This window comes from Dromiciops gliroides, chromosome 1 (assembly GCF_019393635.1).
Source record: "Dromiciops gliroides isolate mDroGli1 chromosome 1, mDroGli1.pri, whole genome shotgun sequence".
Classification (NCBI taxonomy): Eukaryota; Metazoa; Chordata; class Mammalia; order Microbiotheria; family Microbiotheriidae; genus Dromiciops; species Dromiciops gliroides.
Window position 1 is genome coordinate 18,870,492 of NC_057861.1, and position 21,746 is coordinate 18,892,237.

Sequence of the window (21,746 nt, forward strand, 5' to 3'; positions counted from 1 at the left end):
AAGTAGTTCTAGGGGGCAGCTAGGTGGTGCAATGGATAAAGTAACAGTCCTGGATTCAGGAGGACCCAAGTTCAAATCCAACCTTAGACACTTGACATTTACTAGCTGTGTGACCCTGGGCAAGCCACTTAATCCTCATTTCCTTGCAAAAAAAAAAAAGTAGTTCTAATCTTGGGGCAGGGAGGTGGTGTAGTGAACAGAGTGCTGGGCTTAGAATCAGGAAGACTCATCTTCTTGAGGTCAACTCTTGCCTCAGACACTAACTAGCTGTGTGACCCTGGGCAAGTCACTTTATCCTGTTTGCCTCAGTTTCCTCATCTGGAAAATGAGCCAGAGAAGGAAATGGCAAACCACTCCAGGATCTTTGTCAAGAAAACCCCAAAATGGGGTCACAGAGAGTTAGACTGAAATGACTAAACAACAAATTCTAACCTCATGACAACTAGGTAGTGATGTGGAGAGAAAACTGGGCCTGGAGTCAGGTAGACCTGAGTTCAAATTTGACCTTAGACACTTACTGTGTGACTCTGGGCAAGTCACTTTACCTCCTGTCTGCCTCAGTGTCCTTATCTGTAAAATGGGGATAAAAATAGAAACACCCCCCCCCCCCGCCAAGGTTGTTGTGAAGATCAAATGAGATATTTGGTTTTTTTTGTTTTTGTTTTTTAATTTTTTTTAGTGAGGTAATTGGGGTTAAGTGACTTGCCCAGGGTCACACAGTTAGTGTGTGTGTTAAGTGTCTGAGGCCGGATTTGAACTCAGGTACTCCTGATTCCAGGGCCGGTGGTCTATCCACTGTGCTACCTAGCTGCCCCAAAATGAGATATTTGTAAAGAGCTTATCACAATGCCTGACACATAGTAGGTGTGATATAAATGGCAGCTATTATTATTAGTACTAATGAAAGGGTCTTGGGGGATTCCAAGTTAAGAACCCCTGCTCCATGGGCACGGTCCTTTTCTACACTGGCCTCTCTCCTTTGTATCCTCACCAGCTTGAACACATCCTCCCTAATACATGGCTCCCAGCCCTGAACACAGTGCTCAAGATGAGATCTGTTTAGACCAGAGGACCATGGGACTATTTCCACCCTTGTTCTGGACACTGGACTTTTCTTATGTCTGCCCAGCTTTTGCTTTTTTTTTTTTTTTTTTGGCTCTTATGGGACACTGGTGACTCACATCCGTCTCTGTGCCTGCTGGACACACAAGAGGCTCTCAATGCCCACTGAGTGAATGAAACAGGAAATAGACTCTCTCGATGGTGTCAGTGGAAGGAGAGGGAAGCCAGAGCCAAGTGTTGTCCTGGCCGCCTTTCCCTCTAGGATAATACTAAGAATCCATGTCATTCCAAATGGGGATGTTTCATAGAAACATTAGAAAGTTAACCCTTCCTTGGATTTGATGCATGTGTTTTCATCTCATTTCTCCATTTGTTCTTCTGGGTAAATAAGGTAGATTATGGAATAATCACTAGTCAAGGGCTGTAGAAGACCCGGGTTCTAGTTGAGGCTCTGCCACCAACTAGCTGTGTGACCTTGGGCTAGTCATTTCTCTGAGTCTCAGTGATCTTGATTGAGATTGGTCTAGGTGAGTCCTCAGAGATCTTTGTGGTCTAAGAGTCTATGATTCCTTGGTTCTCTGGCACCAGAAACCTCATTATAATGAGGACAATTACTGTCTTGTTTTGTTCCCCTGCTCTGGGTGGCTCTGCTGCTCTAGTCTGGATTGTTCAGTGTGACCTAGGGGATAGAGTGCAGGAAGGAGAAAGACCCAGGTTCCAGACCTGAGTCAGGCATTGTTGCCAAGGGGAACCACCTTGGAACTTCCCCTTTCCCTTCTGTCAAAGGAGGGGGGTTGGATTCAATGAATTCTAGGTTCCCTTCCAGCTTGAGAGCAATGGTCCTATGATGGTCTGCAAAGTGGGAATTGCCTGCCTTAAAGGATTCTGGAAGCATGAATGGGAATACGCCTCTCCAACATGCACAAGGCACTTTATACACCTCAGAGAGAATGCTATAAAAATGCCAGCAAAATTGGCTCTGGGGTTACGGTATTACCCCAGGTATCCACAGTTAACTAATGACATTAGGATTACCAGCATCTCCAAGCAGCAGCAAGGGGGTCCATGGGCTGGCATGCCAGCCCTGATTTCAGTGAGACCCTATACAAAAGAGACCACACCATAGGAGGCTCAGCTGAAGGAACTGGGGATGGTTATCCTGGAGATGAGAAAGGGCACACCAGGGATTTCCAGGGACTTGGAGGGCTGGGATGCGGAAGAGGCATTGGGTCTGTTTGGTTCCAGTGGGCAGAAGGAGGCTGAGAGGTCATGGGGCAGATTTAGGCCAGATGGCAGGACAAACTCCCTCTGAAGAGGGGCTGAAATCAAAGACTCCAGCTGATGGAGAAGGGGTTTCTCTGAGGGTCCTTCTGGCTCTGAATTTCTGTGAAGGAATTTAGCTTCTCTGGTCTCCCTCCTAAGTTCAGAGCTTTCTTAAGAAGCTATTCAGCGACTAAGTCTCCTACAATCTGAAGGGAAAAACAATGTTGGTTAGAAACCAGTTTGGCATGGGAGAGGGAGGGAGAGGAAGAGGAAGGGAGAGGGAGGGAGAGGAAAAGGGAGGGAGAGGGAGGGAGAGGAAGAGGGAGGGAGGGAAGGGGAGAGAGAGGAGGGAGAGGGAGGAGAGAGGAAGAAAGGGAGGGAGGGAGGGGGAGAGAGAGAGAGAGAGAGAGAGAGAGAGAGAGAATGGGAGAGGTGTAGAGTAGGATGGAGGGGAGGGAAGTAACCTTGGCCCTGTGTCCCTAGCATGGAATATGGCCCTATCTGGTTTCTCAAAGTCAGAGCCTGCTGATTAGGCAAAGTCTACAACCTAGCTGGTTTCTTTTGGGGCATGGTAGCCATGGTAGCCATCCAGAGAGAATGGGCTATCTCTGGAGGTAGTGGGTTACCCCTTATTGGAGGTCTCCAAGCAGAGATCAGATGACCACTTAGAGTAAATGTTCTTAACTTGGAATCCATGGATCCCTACAGGGTTTGTGGATAAACTTCAGGGGTTCCATAAACTTGGATAGGGAAAAAACCCATTCCATCCTTACTTTCACCAGTCGCTAATTGAAATCTATCTATTTATTTATTTATTTATTTATTTATTTTTTTGGTGAGGCAATTGGGGTTAAGTGACTTGCCCAGGGTCACACAGCTAGTAAATGTTAAGTGTCTGAGGTCGAATTTGAACTCGGGTCCTCCTGACTCCAGGGCCGGTGCTCTATCCACTGCGCCACCTAGCTGCCCTAATTGAAATTTAGCATTTCCTTAAAATGACGATTCCGAGGTTATATTGGGCTGACCCAGGAATGGTTACGGACCCCTCACTGAGAGGATCATTTCATAAGATCAGAGTTCTAGAGTTAGAGATTGGGATCCCAGAGGTCATCAAGTCCAAACCTCTCATTTTACAGATGAGTAAATCGAGGCCCAGGGAAGATAAGTGACTTGTTCAAGGTCACACAGAAAATAAGTGACAGAGAGCAGATTCAAACCTAAATCCTTTGGCTCCAAACCTTCTCCCCAAGGGAAATACAACAGAATTTTAAGATTTCTCAAACTGCCAGTTTGTCCAAGTTTTCCATTAATTCTAGCAACTTTTCAGCCAGTTCTTGACTCCAGTCACATCCATGCCAAATAAGTATAGTGGATTTTAAATTGAGTGGACACTTATTGAGTGCCTACTGTATACCTGACCCCATGATAGGCTCTGGAGATAGGAAGACAAAAAGGAAACATTCCTTGAGTTCAAGCAGTTCTTAGACTGTAAGTCCCTCAGGGACAGGCACTGTCTCACTCTTCGGCACTTAGCATAGTGGGTACTCAATAAATGTTTGTGGATTGACAAATGCTGGAAAGACTGTAGGATTTGGAATCAGGGGACCCAAGTTCAAATGTAGTAGGCCCTTCTATTTACCACCTGTGGGTTCAAGTCCTTTCCTCCTCTCTGTGCCTCAGTTTCCTCCTCTGAAGAACATAAGATCCTTCAGGGCAGGGGATGTTTTGTTTTTTCCTGTGTTTTCCCGAAGCCCAGCAGAGTATTTAGTACAAGGAAGATGCTTAATAAATGCTTGCTGATTGATTTTTTGGGGGGTGGGCTGGAGCAATGAGGGTTAAGTGATTTGCCCAGGGTCACACAGCTAGTAAGTCAAGTGTCTGAGGCCGGATTTGAACTCAGGTACTCCTGAATCCAAGGCTGGTGCTTTATCCACTGCGCCACCTAGCTGTCCCTTTGCTGATTGATTATTGCTATGGTGATGGTGGTGGCAGTAGATATATAACATGGATAAGTAAAATACAAGATACATACAAGATAATTTGAGGAGGCAGAGGGGTGTGTGTGTGTGTGTGTGTGTGTGTGTGTGTAGCAATCAGAGAAGGCTTCTTACAGGAGGCACCTAACTGAGGCCAGGTAAGATATGGTATTATCGAGTACTTTGCAAACTTGAAATTGCTCTAGAAATCCTAGCTATTGTGTTATGCCTCCTCTCTGGCCGGCGGTCTTTATCATTCAATTCCATGTTCACGCTCTATGAAATAAGCCACAGTGACTTGACTTACTTCCCATCTCCATGAACTATAAAGATTTATAGAATTGATTGAACGCATGATTTCATGCTGCCACCATCAACATGGTGTGAACACCCACTGTCGAACAATCCATTTACATGAACCCGAACAAGGGAAACTAACACTGGCACAGACAGAGCCAAGTGTAATGCTGTGTACCTACCAGTTGAACAAACGTTTCATATTGCTGTTACCAGTATTAATTGATATTCAATGTCATCATTCCTTGAGGGCAAAGACTTTTTTTGTCATTGTATCATTAATAACTTGGACAGTATCAGGCGTATAGTTGGCACTTAATTTGTAGAATGAATTAATGAATAAGAACAGGGTTATAACTAGCAATTTTTATGACCAGGGCAAGCTGCTTGAAAAATGTTTTCAAATGCACCTTGGGAGGCTGGAGCAGAGCAATGGGAAGGCATGGGCCAGCTGGCACACTTTGATGCTCACCTAGCATTTGATAACCAGAAAACCTATCTGGTTGCTTCCTATATTAACTAATTATTCTTGATAAGTAGGTGCAAAGCTATTAGGCATATTAGAAGTATTGAAGAACAGCAAGCACTATTAACATCCTTTAAATTTTAGTACCCTGGAGACAAGCCCCAATCACCCCACCCTTGTTACAGTTCTGTTGACATTGATGATGAAAACGAGGAGAATGTCTAGGGTTGGGGATTGTACTTCACACAGAGATGAGTTCATGGCATGGCACATAGAATGGATGGACAAGGTGGAGGGGCAGAAGGGGATGCAGGGCTGGGCCCTTCCCCAGATGAGGTACCAACACAGGAAGACTGACTATGATGTGATGAATGAGTATGTCACTGGGCAGAGATGGAGCGCGTGGTCTCACCTCAAAGGCAGGAAGGGTGTACTACTAAAGCTGTCGATACGGGAACTGAGAAAGGCCACTAGATCAGAAACCAAAGGAGCCAGATAGTAAAAAGCCCTGAGGAAGCAAACTGTAAGGAGAAGAGAAAAAGAGAAAGGAGAACACAGTAGAACTGAGACAGGAGGAAGAAGGGCTCTGGCCCTTCTGACCGGAGATGAGGTTAATGGAGGGTGTGCTCTTCTCTTGCAAGCTGCCCACCCTGCTGCTGGCATTGGGAACAGATCTTGGTAGGGCAGAATAGTGTATTGAATATTACTTCTGGCTTTCCAGTGAAGAAGACCTGGGTTTGAATCCTCACTGGCCGTGTTACTCTGGGTAAGTCACTCACCCTCTATGGGTCTCATTTGTAAAATGGGGATATTGATAGCACCTGTCTCATGATTATTGTCTAGATCAAATGAAATAATGTCTATAAAGCACTTTGTAAACTTTAAATCTCAAACGAAATGCTCATTAATATTGTTTTTATTATTCTCATATTCTTGCCACTATTTTAGCCAAAGCAAAAGGTCTCTGGGTCCTTATACAGTGGATTTGGACACAGACTCTCAAGTCCAAGGTCACTAGAGAACCGATTATTTCAAGCTTCCTCTTCAAGGGTAAGCAGGCTTTTCAGGTTAGCTCTTTTTTCCACCCAGAATGACTTGGGAAGAAATGTTTATGGTTCCACCCACATCCTGAAATTGTATCTTCCCAATGTTAACAAAATCCAGGGATGGGCTCAGTTCAGTAGGGAGCCGAGCTGACTTGGAAGCTAGCTGTGTGAGGGGCTTAGTTTGGCTGGGAAAATGCTGGTCTTTGGATCTCAATCGGGGAAAAGATGGGTCTGGAAGATGGAGGCACTGACCTCAAGGAATGACCAACCTCAATCAGGGACCAGCCTAGCCCATCTGGCTGCAATGGGCAGCCCCTAAGGGAGTGGGCTCCCCTTCACTGAGGGCTTTAAATAAGGTGGGATACTCTCATTGGGCATACTGTAGAGGGGATTCCTATCCAGGTCCAGATTGGACTGAATGACCCTGAGGTCCCTTCTTCCCCCATTAGAATGGAAACTCCTTGAGGGCAGGGACCATCTTGATTGCTTGTATTTATATCCCTAGTGCTTAGCAAAGTGCCTGGCAATAGTTTTTAATAAATGCTCTATTCTCCATATCTATCTATCTCCATATCTATTTTCCTACCTATCCTTCTATCTATCCATCCACCCACCCACTCACCCTCTTTCTTTCTTCTCTCTCTCTCTCTCTCTCTCTCTCTCTCTCTCTCTCTCCATCCATCCATCCATCCATCCATCCATCCTTTTATCTATTCATCCACTCACCCACCTACCCACCCACTCTTTCTTTCTTTCTCTCTCTCCTTATCACTCTCCTTACCTATCTATCTATCCATCCATTTATCCTTCTATCTATCCATCCACCCAGCCACCCACTCTTTCTTTCCTTCCTTCCTTCTTTCTTTTACTCTCTATCTACCTATCTATCTATCCATCCATCCATCTATCCTATCCATCCATCCATCCATTCATCCACCCACCCACCCACTCTTTCTTCCTTCCTTCCTTCCTTCCTTCCTCCCTCCCCCCTCCATCCCCCCCCCCGACATTCTGTGAATCTGGTGAACCTTCTCTCCAAACTTAGTTAGGAAAGACAGAGTCAGCTTTTGGTCAGTGGGCTGTTGGAAGCTGTATTTGAGTCAAATTTTACTCAGACTTTTCTCTTCCTCTATGGTAGGGACAGCTTTTTCCTTTCTATTTGGTGTAAATGTGTGGCCATAGGCTCTTTAAGTCACTTAAGTTCCTCCCAGCCTCTGTCTCCTTATCTGTACAATGGGAATGTTTCCGATTTTACTATCTGCTTCTTGGGGTTGCTGTTACAAAAGCATTAGTCACCTTTGAAGTGCTGGTGTTAGGTGTGACATTACTGCTGTTATTATTTCCATCCTCCTTGGCTTCCTTACCGTGACCCTTTCAGGGGAGATTTTTGAGCAGAGGATGGATGACCACTTCTTGAGTAGGGGGACCTCTTGTTGAGATATGGATAGGGGGGAGATGGCCTCTGAGGTCCCTTCCAGCTCTGAGGCTCTGTGAGTCACAGAAAAAGCCAAGAGATGCTCTAACACCAGTCTGCAAAGACACCAGAGCGATGAGCATCGGGCAGCCTTGGTCTCGCCCCTGGGGCCTTCTCAGGATCCAGGTTGCCAATGTCACCACTTGTCACATATCCATCTCAGCTTCTGAGGGCTAATGCTACTCTGCAGACCCTTCACAGCAGGCCCAAGGGAGCAGCTCAAGCAGCCTTACCCTCTCCCGCTGGCCTCCCAGAGACATCCGGGAGGCCTATAAAGGGCCGGCCCATCCCCAGCCCTCTTCTTTACCTGCCAGGCCTCAAGCTGTTGTGAGAGGTTCAGTTTCTGCTGAATGGCATCCAGGAGCTGGCTGTTCAGGGACATCATATCCATCTTGCACTTGGCCAATTCCATTTCTACTGCGTTCTTCCTGAAACAGACAAGCCAGGGCTGAATTTAAAGGGGGACCCTTGGACTCTGGAAACTTCCTCAGCCTTGAGGCTTTGGGACATAGAAAAAGATCTGGGGTTTGGTATTGGCTATGAAATTGACTGGTGGATCAATGGAATAGGCTAGGCATAGGAGACACCCATAGTAAATGACTTTAGTAATATGCTGTTTGATAAACCCAAAGACTTGAACTCCTGGGATAGGAACTCAATATTTGACACAAACTGCTGGGAAAACTGGAAGATAGTATGGCAGAAACTAGGCATAGACCAACATCTTGGGGTTTTTTGTTTTTTTTTTTTTTAGTGGGGCAATGAGGGTTAAATGACTTGCCCAGGGTCACACAGCTAGTAAGTGTCAAGTGTCTGAGGCTGGATTTGAACTCAGGTCCTCCTGAATCCAGGGCCAGTGCTTTATCCACTGTGCCATTTAGCTGCCCCCCATAGACCAACATCTTACACCTTATACTAAAATAAGGTCAAAATGGGTACATGATTTAGACATAAGAGGTGATACCATAGGTAAATTAGGAGAGGAAGGAATAGTTTACCTCTCAGATTTATGGAAAGGAGAACAGTTTATGACCAAACAAGAGACAGAGAATATTATGAAATGCAAAATGGATGATTTTTATTACATTAAATTAAAAAGTTTTTGTACAAACAGAAGCAATGAATCCAAAATTAGAAGGGAGGCAAAAGGCTGGGAAACAATTTTTATAGCCAATATTTCTTTCTTTTTTTTTTTTGTGGGGCAATGGGGGTTAAGTGACTTGCCCAGGGTCACACAGCTAGTAAGTGTCAAGTGTCTGAGGCCGGATTTGAACTCAGGTACTCCTGAATCCAGGGCCGGTGCTTTATCCACCGCGCCACCTAGCCGCCCCCTATAGCCAATATTTCTGATAAAGTCCTCATTTCTAAAATATATCAGGAACTAAATCAAATTTATAAGAATCCAAGTCATTCTCCAATTGAGAAATGGTCAAAGGATATGAACAGGCAGTTTTCTGATGAAGAAATCAAAGCTATCTATTGCCATATGAAAAATGCTCTAAATCAATATTAATTACAGAAATGCAAATTAAAACAACTCTGACACCTATCAGACTGGCTAATATCACAAAAAGGAAAATAATAAATGTTGGAGAAGCTGTGGAAAAATTGGAACACTAATGCATTGTTGGTGGAGCTGTGAACTGATCCAACCATTCTGGAGAGCAATTTGGAACTATGCCCAAAGGGCTATAAAATTGTACATACCCTTTGACATAGCAATACAACTATTAGGTCTTTTCCCCAAAGAGATCATAAAAAAGGGAAAAGGACCCACATGTACAAAAATATTTATAGTTGCTCTTTTTGTGGTGGCAAGGAATTGGAAATTGAGGGGATGACCATCAATTGGGGAATGGCTAAACAAGTTGTGGTATATGAATGTAATGGAATACTATTGTGCTCTAAGAAATGATAAGCAGGCAGATTTCAGAGAAACCTGGAAAGACTTACATGAACTGATGCTGAGTGAGATGAGCAGAACCAGAAGAACATTGTGCACAGTATCAACAACATTGTGTGTTGATCAACTGTGATAGACTTGACTCTTCTCAGCAATACAATAGTCCAAAATAGTTCCAAAAGACTCATGATAGAAAATGTTTTCCAAATCCAGAAAAAAAGAACTATGGAATCTAGATGCAGATTGAACCATGCTATTTATATTCTTTGTTTTTCTTTTTTGAGGTTTTTCCATTTTTGCTCTGATTCTTTTTATACACCATGACTAATGCAGAAATATGTTTAATGTGATTATACATATATAACCTATATCGGATTGCTTGCTGTCTTGGGGAGAGGGGAGGGAGGGAAGGGAGGGAAAAAATTTGAAAATAGAAATCTTATAAAAACAAATGTTGAAAACTATCTCTACATGTAACTGAGAATAATAAAATATTTTTATGGAAAAAGAAAAGGATCTGGGGGTTTCAGTGGACCACTAGCTCATTGTAAACCTGAACAGCATTCCATGGTGGGCAAAGAAGCTAATACACTGCTTTTTAAAAAAATTTCATCAATGAATCAGCACAGGGATCTCTTGGAACCTTTCTCTCCAGATGTAAATGAGTACCTTCTCTACAAGTTATAATGTTTTTGTTTTTCTTTGTGTTCCTAGCATTTAGCACAGTCCCTGTTGTTGACTGACTGGATGACTCCTTGTTGGGGATGTTATAGAGGGTATTCTTACTGGGGCATGGGTAGGATTAGATAGCCTCTGAGGTCCCTTCAGAATTGAAGATTTTAGGATGAAATGAAAGCCAGTCAGACATATGTTTAGGAGGCATCTCCTGGTTTGCTGTCCTGTCTTCTCCCTGCTTTCTAAGGTCCCGCCTACCCTTCCTTCTGCCCAAACCCCAGAGCCTGGAAACCACTGTGGTTACTGATAGCCCAGATCTGCCAGTGAGAGCTAGGGCATGATCCCCCCGCCCCCACAATGAGCTGTATCCTGTCCTGTAGGCTACCATCAGCAGACTGCTTCTAGCCTCTTCCCATCCCTGCCAGGAAAGGAGATGAAGGCTGCTGGTTGCCATGGTTACATATAAGTATCAGCATCAGCCCGCTGGGTCATTCTGCATTAGAACAAACCTTTTACACCTCCCAGCAGCCTCAGTCAGCATCTCTGCATCTCCTGACAGATGGGGTTGCCACTGGGGCTCTCTGAAGGCCTCCTCAGCTCACCCTCCCTGGCCAGGGAAGAGAACCTGGTGTTTAATGATAAGTGAAGGGCCATCGACTGGGCTGGGTGCTTCCCCAGGGAGTCTGCTACATAGAGGCAGGGCCCTGCCCTCAAAAGCTGGGGCTGCCACAGAAATGGGCCACCTGGAAGGTGCCCCTGCAGCCCATTTGCTTCCGTGGAATCTGGAGGAGAGCCAGAGGAAAGGGAGGCCTTCAGGCCTTTGACCTCAGGCACTTTCTTGGGTAGGGGTTGAAGTGGTGGGGTAGGGAGAGGCAGAACCAGGGTCCTTAGGGACAGACAGACAGAGGGGAACCTGATCAACCTTATTGACAAGGCATAGATAAGCAGGCAAAACTTAGACATGTAGGCAGGGGATAGACAGGCAGGCAGGCAGACAGGGCATAGCCTGACCAGTGGAATACAGATAGACGGGAAGAGCACAATATGACCAATCAGGACGAGGCATCCCAGGCAGCTGGGGCAGATGGTACAATCAGGGTAAGTAGAACACAGAGAGACAGGCAAGGAACAGACAGAACAGACAGGGCATAGACATCAACTTACTTTCTTTTTTTTTTTTTTTGTAGGCAACGGGGGTAAAGTGACTTGCCCAGGGTCACACAGCTAGTAAGTGTCAAGTGTCTGAGGCCGGATTTGAACTCAGGTACTCCTGAATCCAGGGCTGGTGCTTAACCACCGCGCCATCTAGCTGCCCCAACTTACTTTCTATTTAGAATCAGTTTGCAATTAGATTGGAAGGTCCTTGAGGGCGGGGATGATCTTTTGCCTTTTTTTTTTGTGGGGCATTGAGGCTTAAGTGACTCACCCAGTGTCACACAGCTAGTAAATGTCAAGTGTCTGAGGCTGGATTTGAACTCAGGTCCTCCTGAATGCAGGGCCAGTGCTTTTGCCTAGTCCTCTTTTTTTTTTTTTTTTAAGTGGGGCAATGACGGTTAAGTGACTTGCCCAGGGTCACATAGCTAGTGTCAAGTGTATGAGGCCACATTTGAATTCAGGTCCTTCTGAATCCAGGGCTGGTGCTTTATCCACTGTGCCACCTAGCTGCCCCCAGTATCCCTTTTTACAAGGGCATCACCCAGCCTTCTAGGTCTGTGCTAGTCTTGTCTCTCCAGTGAAATTGTAAATGCTTAGGGAGCTGGACAACACTTTATCTTCCTTTTGTTCTCTATATCACATAGTAGAGGGCTAGGCTTTTGATAAACATTTTTTGAGATGGAATTATACAATAATTAGAGTTACAAAAATGGCTTTACTCTTTGGCTATAGTCCCAACCCCGGTGCTATTCCTTGTATGAGATTATTGACAGGAAGAAAGGACCTATCAATAAAAAAATTATAGCTGGCAGAGTGGATAGAATGTTGGGCCCAGAGTCAGGAGGACCTGGTTCAAATCCGACCTCAGACACTTACTAGCTGTGTGACCCTGGGCAAGTCATTTCTTCCTGTTTGCCTCAGTTTTCTCATCTGTAAGATGAGCTGGAGAAGGAAATGGCAAAGCACTCCAGCATCTTTGTCAAGAAAATCCCAAATGGGGTCATGAAGAGTTGGACATGACTGAAAAGCAACAACAACAAATGTTCCCAGAAATAGTACTTATAGTGGCAAAACTAAAATGAAACAACAACAACAACAACAAAATCTACAAACAAAAAATGGGAAACAAATGAAGAATCTGTCGTTTGGAGAAGGACTGAACAAAATAGAGCTTGTGGTGAATGTAATTTATTTATTAAATTTTTTTTTTTGCGGGGCAATGGGGGTTAAGTGACTTGCCCAGGGTCACACAGCTAGTAAGTGTCAAGTGTCTGAGGCTGGATTTGAACTCAGGTACTCCTGAATCCAGGGCCGGTGCTTTATCCACTGCGCCACCTAGCCGCCCCCATGAATGTAATTTAATGTCATTCAGCCATAAGATGAAGGACAGATATGAAGGATTCCAAGAAATACAAGTGTTCTTCTAGGAAACAACTCAGAATGAAGAAAACAGAGCCCAAAGAATATAAATGTTGATGACAGTGATGTGGTTAGAATCGACAATATTAGTTAACACAGGAACAAAGATTGAAAAGGCGAAACCGAAAAGGAGAACAAGGCTGATGTGGGCACTATTTTGTGGAAATGAGAGCAGGCATCTTCTAGAGTGGGATTAACAATAAGTAGGTGGTGGATAGAGTGCTTGAACCTGGAGTCAAGAAAGACTCATCTTCCTGAATTCAAATCTGGCCTTGGACACTTACTAGCTGTGTGACTTCACCCTCTTTGCCTCAGTTTCCTCATTTGTAAAATGAGCTGGAGAAGGAAATGACAAAATCACTCTAGTATCTTTGCCAAGAAAACCCCAAATGGGGTCATGATGAGTTGACATGACTGGAACAACTAAACAAGTAACAACAGATAGTAACCAGAGTTATAGACACATGGATAATCATTTATAATCTTGAGTTGTGTTTTTTTTTTTGGGGGGGGGAGGGTGTCAGTTGCTTTCCAGCTCTCAGTAGGTTTTTGGGTTTTTTTGTGAGGCAATTGGGGTTAAGTGACTTGCCCAAGGTCACACAACTAGTAATTGTTAAGTTCTGAGGCCAGATTTGAACTCATGTCCTCCTGACTTCAGGGCTGGTGCTCTATCCACTGTGCTACCTAGCTGCCCCATCAGTATGTTTTTTCTAATTTTTTCCTCTTATATTCTTGTTTGTTGTTTGGTTTTTTTTTGGTGAGGCAATTGGGGTTAAGTGACTTGCCTAGGGTCACACAGCTAGTAATTGTTAAGTGTCTGAGTCCGGATTTGAACTCAGGTCCTCCTGAATCCAAGGCTGGTGTTCCATCCACTGCGCCACCTAGCTGCCCCTCTTATATTCTTATATGATTCAGTGGATAGAGAGTTGGTTTTGGAGTCAGGAAGACTTGTGTTCAAGATCCACCTCAGACATACACTGGTTTTGTGGCCCTGGGCAAATTACTCAGCTGTAAAATGAGGAGCTGGACTAGATCACTGTGAAGGACTCTCCCAGCTCTAACTCTGATCCTGTGTGGACAGGTCTGGTGTGTTCATAATCCAGTGCCACTCACTAGTTGGGAGACTGTAGGTCAATCACAAGCTCCCTCTGCCTTATTTTTCACATCTGTAAAATGAATCTAATCTTGGACTAGATGAGCTAAATCTGAGGTCCTATGTGTACAGTACAGCGTTAGGTTACACTTCTAGTCCAATCTCATCGACTACCTGTGTGACAATAGGCAAGCAGGGATTTTTCTTTTGCCTTCCTTTGTAACTCCAGCACTTAGCACAATGCCTGGGACATAGAAAATATTTAAATGTCTTTGGACTTGAATTGACTGGAAGTCATTTCACCCCTGTGATTCAATTTCTTCATTTGTAAAATGAGAAAAACCAGACAAGATGGTCTCTGAGTTCTCTTCTTTGGTCAGTTGATAAATATTTATTAAATACCTACTATGTGTCTAACACTGTGGTAAGTGCTAGGGATTCAAAGAAAGGCAAAAAATCACCCCTGACCTTGAAGAGCTCTCAGTCTAACGGGGAAGGCAACATCTAAATAACCACATTGTTGTTGTTTGTCCTTCATTCTCAAAGAGGACCATGCCATTGGGGTCATGTCATGACTTTCAGTGAATTGGATTTAAGTGAGGGAAGGCTGTGCAAGGTAATATACCTCACTCTCTCCTCCAGAGCCATCTGTGTCCAGTGACAAAATATATGTTAGGATGACTGGAGATGGTCCTGGATGTTTTAAGGTAATTGGGTTTAAGTGACTTGCCCAGGGTCACACAGCTAGCAAGTATCTGAGGTGAGATTTGAATTCAGTTCCTTCTGACTCCAAGGCCAGTGTTCTATCCATTGCACCACCCAGCTACCCCTAAATAACCAGGTACAAACAAGCTTTATACAGAATAAAGTGGAAATAATCATCAAAGGGGAAGGCACTAGAATTTAGAAAAATGAGAAAAGGTGTCTTTTGGAATGTGGGATTTTACCTGGGACTTGTATCCCCAGTGCTTGACACAGTGCCAAGTAGTTTCTTTTTTTTTTTGTTTGTTTTAGTGAGGCAATTGGGGTTAAGTGACTTGCCCAGAGTCACACAGCTAGTAAGTGTTAAGTGTCTGAGGCCGGATTTGAACTCAGGTACTCCTGACTCCAGGGCCGGTGCTCTATCCACTGTGCCACCTAGCTGCCCCCACCAAGTAGTTTCTTAATAAATATTGATTGATTGGACTGGAGATGAAGAGGGAGAATATTCCAGGTATGGGTGACAGTCAGTGAAAGTGCCTGGAGTTGGGGCAGCTAGGTGGTGCAGTGGATAGAGCACTGGCCCTGGATTCCGAAAGGACCTGAGTTCAAATCCAGCCTCAGACACTTGACACTAGCTGTGTGACCCTGGGCAGGTCACTTAACCCAAATTGCCTCACAAAGAAAAAGAAAGAAAATGCCTGGAGTCGAGAGGAGTTTTTTATTTGTGGAATATCAAGGAAACCACTGTTACTAGACAGAAGAGTTCTTGGAGGGGTGTATAGTGTGGGAAGAATGGTGGGGATGGGGAGTGCTAGGTTATAAAGGACTTGGAATAACAAGTAGAAGATTTTATATTTGTTCCTGAAGGTGATAGGAGCCACTAGAGTCTATTATGTACGTGTGTGTGTGTGTGTGTGTGAGACATGGTCAGATTTGTATTTTGGGAAGATCACATTGGCTCTAATCCTAGGGTCTCTCCAGCTTATTGCTATAGTTTCTAAAATATGTTACTTAGAACCGAACACAATATTTCTGATATAGAGTGACCAGGGTAGAGGATGTCAGAACTCTCAGCTCCCTAATTCCAGATACTCTACCTTGCTCTGGAATGCAATTGGTGAAAATTAAAACAAAACTTATGTTCCAAAATATTCGTGCCATCAGGGGCAGGTAGGTGGTGCTGCAGTGGATAAAGCACTGGCCCTGGCTTCAGGAGGACCTGAATTCAAATCCAACCTCAGACACTTGACACTTACTAGCTGTGTGACCCTGGGCAAGTCACTTAACCCCCATTGCCCTGCCCACCCCCCACCCCCCCAAAGAAAATTCGTGCTGATGGAGTGGGGGACTAGAACAAGGTCTTACTTTGCAATGGCCTCATCTCGGTCCCTGATGGCTTTGAGAAGCTGTTCCTTGGCTTCCTTCTCCTCAGATGTTACCCGAAGGCGATCTCTCTCTTCCTTGAGTGCCGTCATCTCCACGCTCAGCATTGTCACCTGGTAGAGGCCAGAACAAGAAAGAAGCCAGTGAGGGCCCCATTCCACAGCTCTGCTTCATGAGGAAACGATGATGATAATGGGGAGGGAAGAGAATATGCATTTATATAGTACCTACCATGTGCCAGGCACTGTGCCAACCCCCCTTTCCTTTTTTAAAAAACAAGTATTATCGGGGGCAGCTAGGTGGTGCAGTGGATAGAGCACCAGCCCTGGATTCAGGAGGACCTGAGTTCAAATCTGGCCTCAGGCACTTGACACTTACCAGCTGTGTGACAATGGGCAAGTCACTTAACTCTCATTGCCCCACAAAAACAAACACACCCCCCCCAAACAAAAAAACTCCCAAGTATTATCTCATTCGATCCTCACAACAACCCTAGGAGATAGGTATTATTATCCTCATTTTACAGTTGAGGAAACTGAGGCAAAAAGAAGTTAAGTGACTTGCTCAGGGTCACAGAGCAAATTGTCTAAGGTCAAATCTGAACTCAGGTCTTTTTGACCCCAAGCCCAGTATAGCATCTAGCTGCCCATCGACAATGAACAAGAAACAATCATCACCACCAACAAACATCATTATACCTAGGTAGCATAGAGGACAGGGCTAGGATGTAGAATCAGGAATGCCTGTGTTCAAATCCAACCTCAGACATTCACTAGCTGTGTGGCCCTGGGCAAGTCACCTAACCTCCATCAGCCTCATTTTTCTCATTAGTAAAATAGGATAATAACGGCAGTTACCAAATGAGGTTGTGTAAAGGATCAAATGTTAACTAACCTTTATTTAGGGCTTTAAAGTTTACAAAGCACTTTAAATGCACAATCACATTTGATCCTCAAAACAAAAACAAAAACTGCAAGGTAAGTGCCCCCATTTTATGGGTAAACTGAGGCAGACAGAAGTGAGATGACTTTCCCAGAGTCACACAGCCAGTATTTGAGGAAAGCCATGAATGAAATCAGGCCTTTCTGACTCCATGCTCATCAGTCTGTCTGCTCCTCACTACCCATGGCTGCATCAAGGGCAGGGAATGGAAGAGCTGAGGCTGGGAGGATCCTGGGCCTGGAGATTTATAGCTTCGAGAGACCTCAGAGGCCATTTAGTCTCCCCTCCCCCATTTTATGGTTGATGAAACTGAGGCCAAGGGACACTAAATGACAGACCCAATGGTATAACCGGAGTGAGCATGAGAGGCGGGATTGAAACCTGGGTCCTCTGACCCTAGAGTCAACGTTCTTTATATTGCATCATGTGCCTGGGCCCCTTTGGTGAGGGGGAGGGGAGGGAGGGGGAAGAAGAAAAGGGGGATGGAGAGAGAAAGGAGAGAGAGAGGGCACAGAGAGAGAGGGGGGAGAAAGGGAGAAAGAGAAATGGAGAGAGATGGACAGAGAACAAGGGAGAGAGAGGGAGAGAGAGGAGGGAAAAAGGGGGAGAGTAATCCTATTGTGAGCTTGAGATCAGTGGCTAAAATATTATGTTCCTTCCCTTGGCAGCCGAAAAGGGCCAGGGAAGAGGAATAACTCATGTTTCCTTATAGCATTCCAGTGAGTTATGTGGGTATTATCTCTATTTAAGAGATAAGGAAACTGAGGCTCCATGGGGTTGAAAGATTTCCCTTTTCCACATAGCTGACTTTAGTTTTCTTGTCTCTAACACTGGCAGGGGGTGGGGGTTGGGTTGGGGATTGGGGAGATATAGAGAGGGTTAGACTAGATGTATTTTTTTTTTTTTGAGCGGGGCAATGAGGGTTAAGTGACTTGCCCAGGGTCACACAGCTAGTAAGTGTCAAGTGTCTGAGGCCAAATTTGAACTCAGGTCCTCCTGAATCCAGGGCCAATGCTTTATCCACTGTGCCACCTAGCTGTCCTCTAGACTAGATGTCTTTAAAGTCCCTCCAGATCTAACCCCAGGACCCCACATTCAATATGGGGAAGCAACAGCTAGATCTAGACTAAGAGAAACCAGGGGTCAAATCCTGCTTCAGACAATTATAAGTCGTGTGACCCTGGGCAAGTCATTTACCTCTAAGGACCTCTTTTTTTTTTCATCTGTATAAAATTGGGGTTTGGGCTTCATGGCCTCAACTGTGTCTTTCCACTTTAAATCTATGTTCCTATAATAGAAGATCAGCACTAGCCTAGTGGGAAGCTCTAAACTTGGACTCAGAAAGACCCTAGGCTCAAATCTCACCTCTGACACTAGCTGTGTGACATGGCAGGCCAGTTAATCTCCCTGAGCCTCAGTTTTCCCGCTGGTAAAATGGGAACAACAACAACAACAATAATACTATCTGTAGTCCCTGCCTCACAGGGTTGTTGTGATGTTCCAATGAGATCAGAAGAGGCAGTCATGCCTAGTGGGTAGAGCACTGGTCTGGAACTCAGGAAAACCCAGGTTTAAGTCTTTCTCCTACACTTACTAGCTGTGTGCTCCTGGACACCTAATCTCCCTGAGCCCCAGTTTCCTCATCTATAAAATGGGCATAATAGTAGCACTTACTTCCCAGGGATGCTATAAGGATCAAATGAGATGATGCACATAAAGTGCTTTGTGAACCTTAAAATGTCAATTACTATTATTGTCCCTGATGAGATTGTAGGCTCTTATAGCTATCTTTCAATTTCCACAAAGTAGTAGTAGTATGTATGTATGCATTAATGACAGCATGAATTGCACATGGTAGTATTACATTGACCACATTACCACAATGTGGTTAATAAATGTTCTGTGAATAATAACTGGCATTTCCATAACTCTTTAAGGTTTACAAAGAACTTTTTTGGTTTTTGTTTTGTAAGGCATTCAGGGTTAAGCAACTTGCCTAGGGTCACACAGCTACTAAATGTCTGAGGCTGGATTTGAACTCAGGTCCTTCTGACCTAGCACTGTATGTCCTATGGCATTTTTTTGTTTTGTTTTGTTTTTTGTTTTTTGGGTTTTTTTGCAGGGCAATGGGGGTTAAGTGACTTGCCCAGGGTCACATAGTTAGTAAGTGTCAAGTGTCTGAGGCTGGATTTGAACTCAGGTACTCCTGAATCCAGGGTCAGTGCTTTATCCACTGCGCCACCTAGCTGCTCCTCCTATGACATTTTGCTCCTAAATAAACCATACATGTGAGTATAGTGGAATATAATTTTTTTACAAAGATATTGATTAATTGGCCATATAATCACTGTACATTAATCTATTGAGTTTTAGTTTGTTGACAAGCAGAATAGTGTACTTAAAAGAGTCCTGGACCTGGTATGGGGGACTGAGGTTCAAATTCCAGCTCCAATATTTATTTGTTCTGTGACTGTGGCCAAGTCACTTAACCTTTCTGTTGTTGTTATTATTGTTACTGTTAGGTCATTTCAGTCATGTCCAACTCTTCATGACCCCATTTGGGGTTTTCTTGGCAAAGTGGTTTGCCATTTCCTTCTCCAGCTCATTTTTTTTTTTGAATAGAATTTTATTTTCCAAAATATATGTAAAAACAAATTTTAACATCAATTAAAAAAAAATTGTTCCAACTTCTCTTCCTCCTCCATTCCCACCCCCCACCCACTAGAACTCAAGCATTTCAAAATAAGTTATACATGAGTAGCCATGGAAAACTCTCTGGCTCATTTTGTACATGAGGAAACTGAGGCCAACAGGGCCTCAACAATAGAGTTCTGGGCCTGGAGTCAGGAAAACTCATCTTCCTGAGTTCAAATCTGGTCTCAGACACTTAGTAGCTGTGTGACTCTAGAATAGTCACTTAACATGGTTCGCCTCAGTTTTCTTATCTGCAATCACTCCAGTATCTCTGCCGAGAAAACTCCAAATAGGATCATGAAGAGTCAAACATGACTGAACAACAACAACAACAACTGTGTCCTTAACACCTCAGTCACAGTGTCATATATTTAGAGCTGAAAGGAACCTTTTAGATGATGTAGTCCAATCCTTTTGTTTTACAGATTACGAAGCTGAGTCCTGGAGAAAGGAAAATTATGTGTCCAGGGTCACACTGCTAGTAAGTGTTAGAACATGCGATTAAACCTAGGCTTTCTGACTCAAAATCTGGAGGATCACAGGATTTGAAGCTGGAAGGGCCAATGGAGACGATTCCATTTTACTGAGGACTGCTGAGTTTTAGTGACTTGTTTAAGGTCATATAGCTGATAGGTGCCTGGTAGAGAATTTAGATTTAGATTTAGTATGAAATAGATCTGTTAGCATGATGAGCCTGAAGCTTACTCACTCTGAGACCTAAAATCAAGGGTACTCCAATGATCACTCATCACAGGTATGCCATAACAACAACGACTCACATTTATATGGCAATTTAAGGTTTACAAAGTGCTTTACATATATTGTCTGATAATCCTCACAGCCCTGGGTTGGGGGAGGGGGAGTGGTAGGTGCTATTATGATCTCCCTTTTACATATGAGGAAACTGAATCTGTGAGAAGTAAAATGATTTGCTCAAAGTCACAGAGCTAGTGAGGGTCTGAGGTAGGATTCAAACTCAAGTCTCCCTAACCCCAAGTCTAGCACTCTATCCACTGTGCTACCAAGATGCCTCTTTTTTTTTTTTTTTTTTTTTTTTTTAGCGAGGCAATTGGGGTTAAGTGACTTGCCCAGGGTCACACAGCTAGTAAATGTTAAGTGTCTGAGGCCGGATTTGAACTCAGGTCCTCCTGACTCCAGGGCCGGTACTCTATCCACTGCGCCACCTAGCTGCCCCCCAAGATGCCTCTTAAGATATTAAGTAATGCTAAAGAATTTTAGTAAGATATTAAAAGAGATTCTAAATTGCTCCTGAGGTGATATCAGAATATCGGGTATCCATAACTTCAAGGGACCTTATTACTGATTTGTGACTTTGGACAAATCACTTAACATCTCCGTGTCTCAGTTTCCTTTTCTGAAAAATGTGTATTATACTTTCCCTGCTTTCTTCACAGGTTTTCTAGGAGGATAAATTCAATTCAATGCAACAGACATCTATTAAACACCCAGAGCAAGAGGCAGCTTACTTGGGCAAAGTAGCCTGGAGGAAATGGGTTCAGCGTCCCACCTCTGAAACACACTAGTTGTGTAATGATGGGCAAGGTCCTTAAACTTTCAGAACCCTAGGCAACTCTCCAATATGGAGTAGTTGGCTATCTGCATCAGTGGAGGGTATTTCTACACCCTGGGCAGAGTTCCCTACACCCATAACATCATTGGTTGAATCCTTAACTAAGCAAACAAATAGTATGCTAGGCACTGGGGATAGGTACTGGGATCTATAAGTTAATATAAGGCACTCTGAGAGAAGAGTTCCTTCTCTGCAACTTATATAGCCTAAGAGAATTGCCTAGCACACAGAATCTGTGACACGCCTAGGGTCACACAGTCAGTGTGTGTTAGAGACAGGATTTGAACTCAGGACTTTCTGGTCCTGAGGTGGGCTCTCTATCTACTATGCCAAGCTAACTCTCTAGAGATTCAAGGACAAAAAATAGAATTGGGATATGTTTAGCAAAATAAACAAACATCCCATACAACAGAGATAATGTTAATTTGTGGTTTTCTACATCAACATGCAGCCCACAGGGATCTGTTTCTATTGAGTTTGATACCACTGCTGTAAAGCACTGTCTTTGCTTTGGACATTGGGTCTCCAGCACCCAGGATGATGTCTGACACATAGGAAATGTTTAAGAAATGCTTGTTGTCTGCCTACCCAATGTTATTCTCCAT

At 44.0% G+C, this 21,746-nt stretch overlaps 1 protein-coding gene across 4 annotated transcripts in view; it reads right to left on the bottom strand.

Moving 5' to 3' along the window:
- Positions 1-21,746, bottom strand: part of BICDL1 (BICD family like cargo adaptor 1) — a 142,069-nt gene that overhangs the window by 6,215 nt on the left and 114,108 nt on the right. For 3 of the 4 annotated variants that reach the window (XM_043978320.1, XM_043978321.1, XM_043978318.1), the window contains 2 exons: positions 15,897-16,027; positions 7,892-8,012 (listed from right to left, as the gene is read on the bottom strand). In XM_043978320.1, coding sequence (XP_043834255.1) covers positions 7,892-8,012; positions 15,897-16,027 — 252 coding nt within the window. Of the gene's footprint in view, positions 1-5,476; positions 5,586-7,891; positions 8,013-15,896; positions 16,028-21,746 lie in introns of all 4 variants that reach the window. The other variant, XR_006354175.1, reaches the window with a different exon arrangement.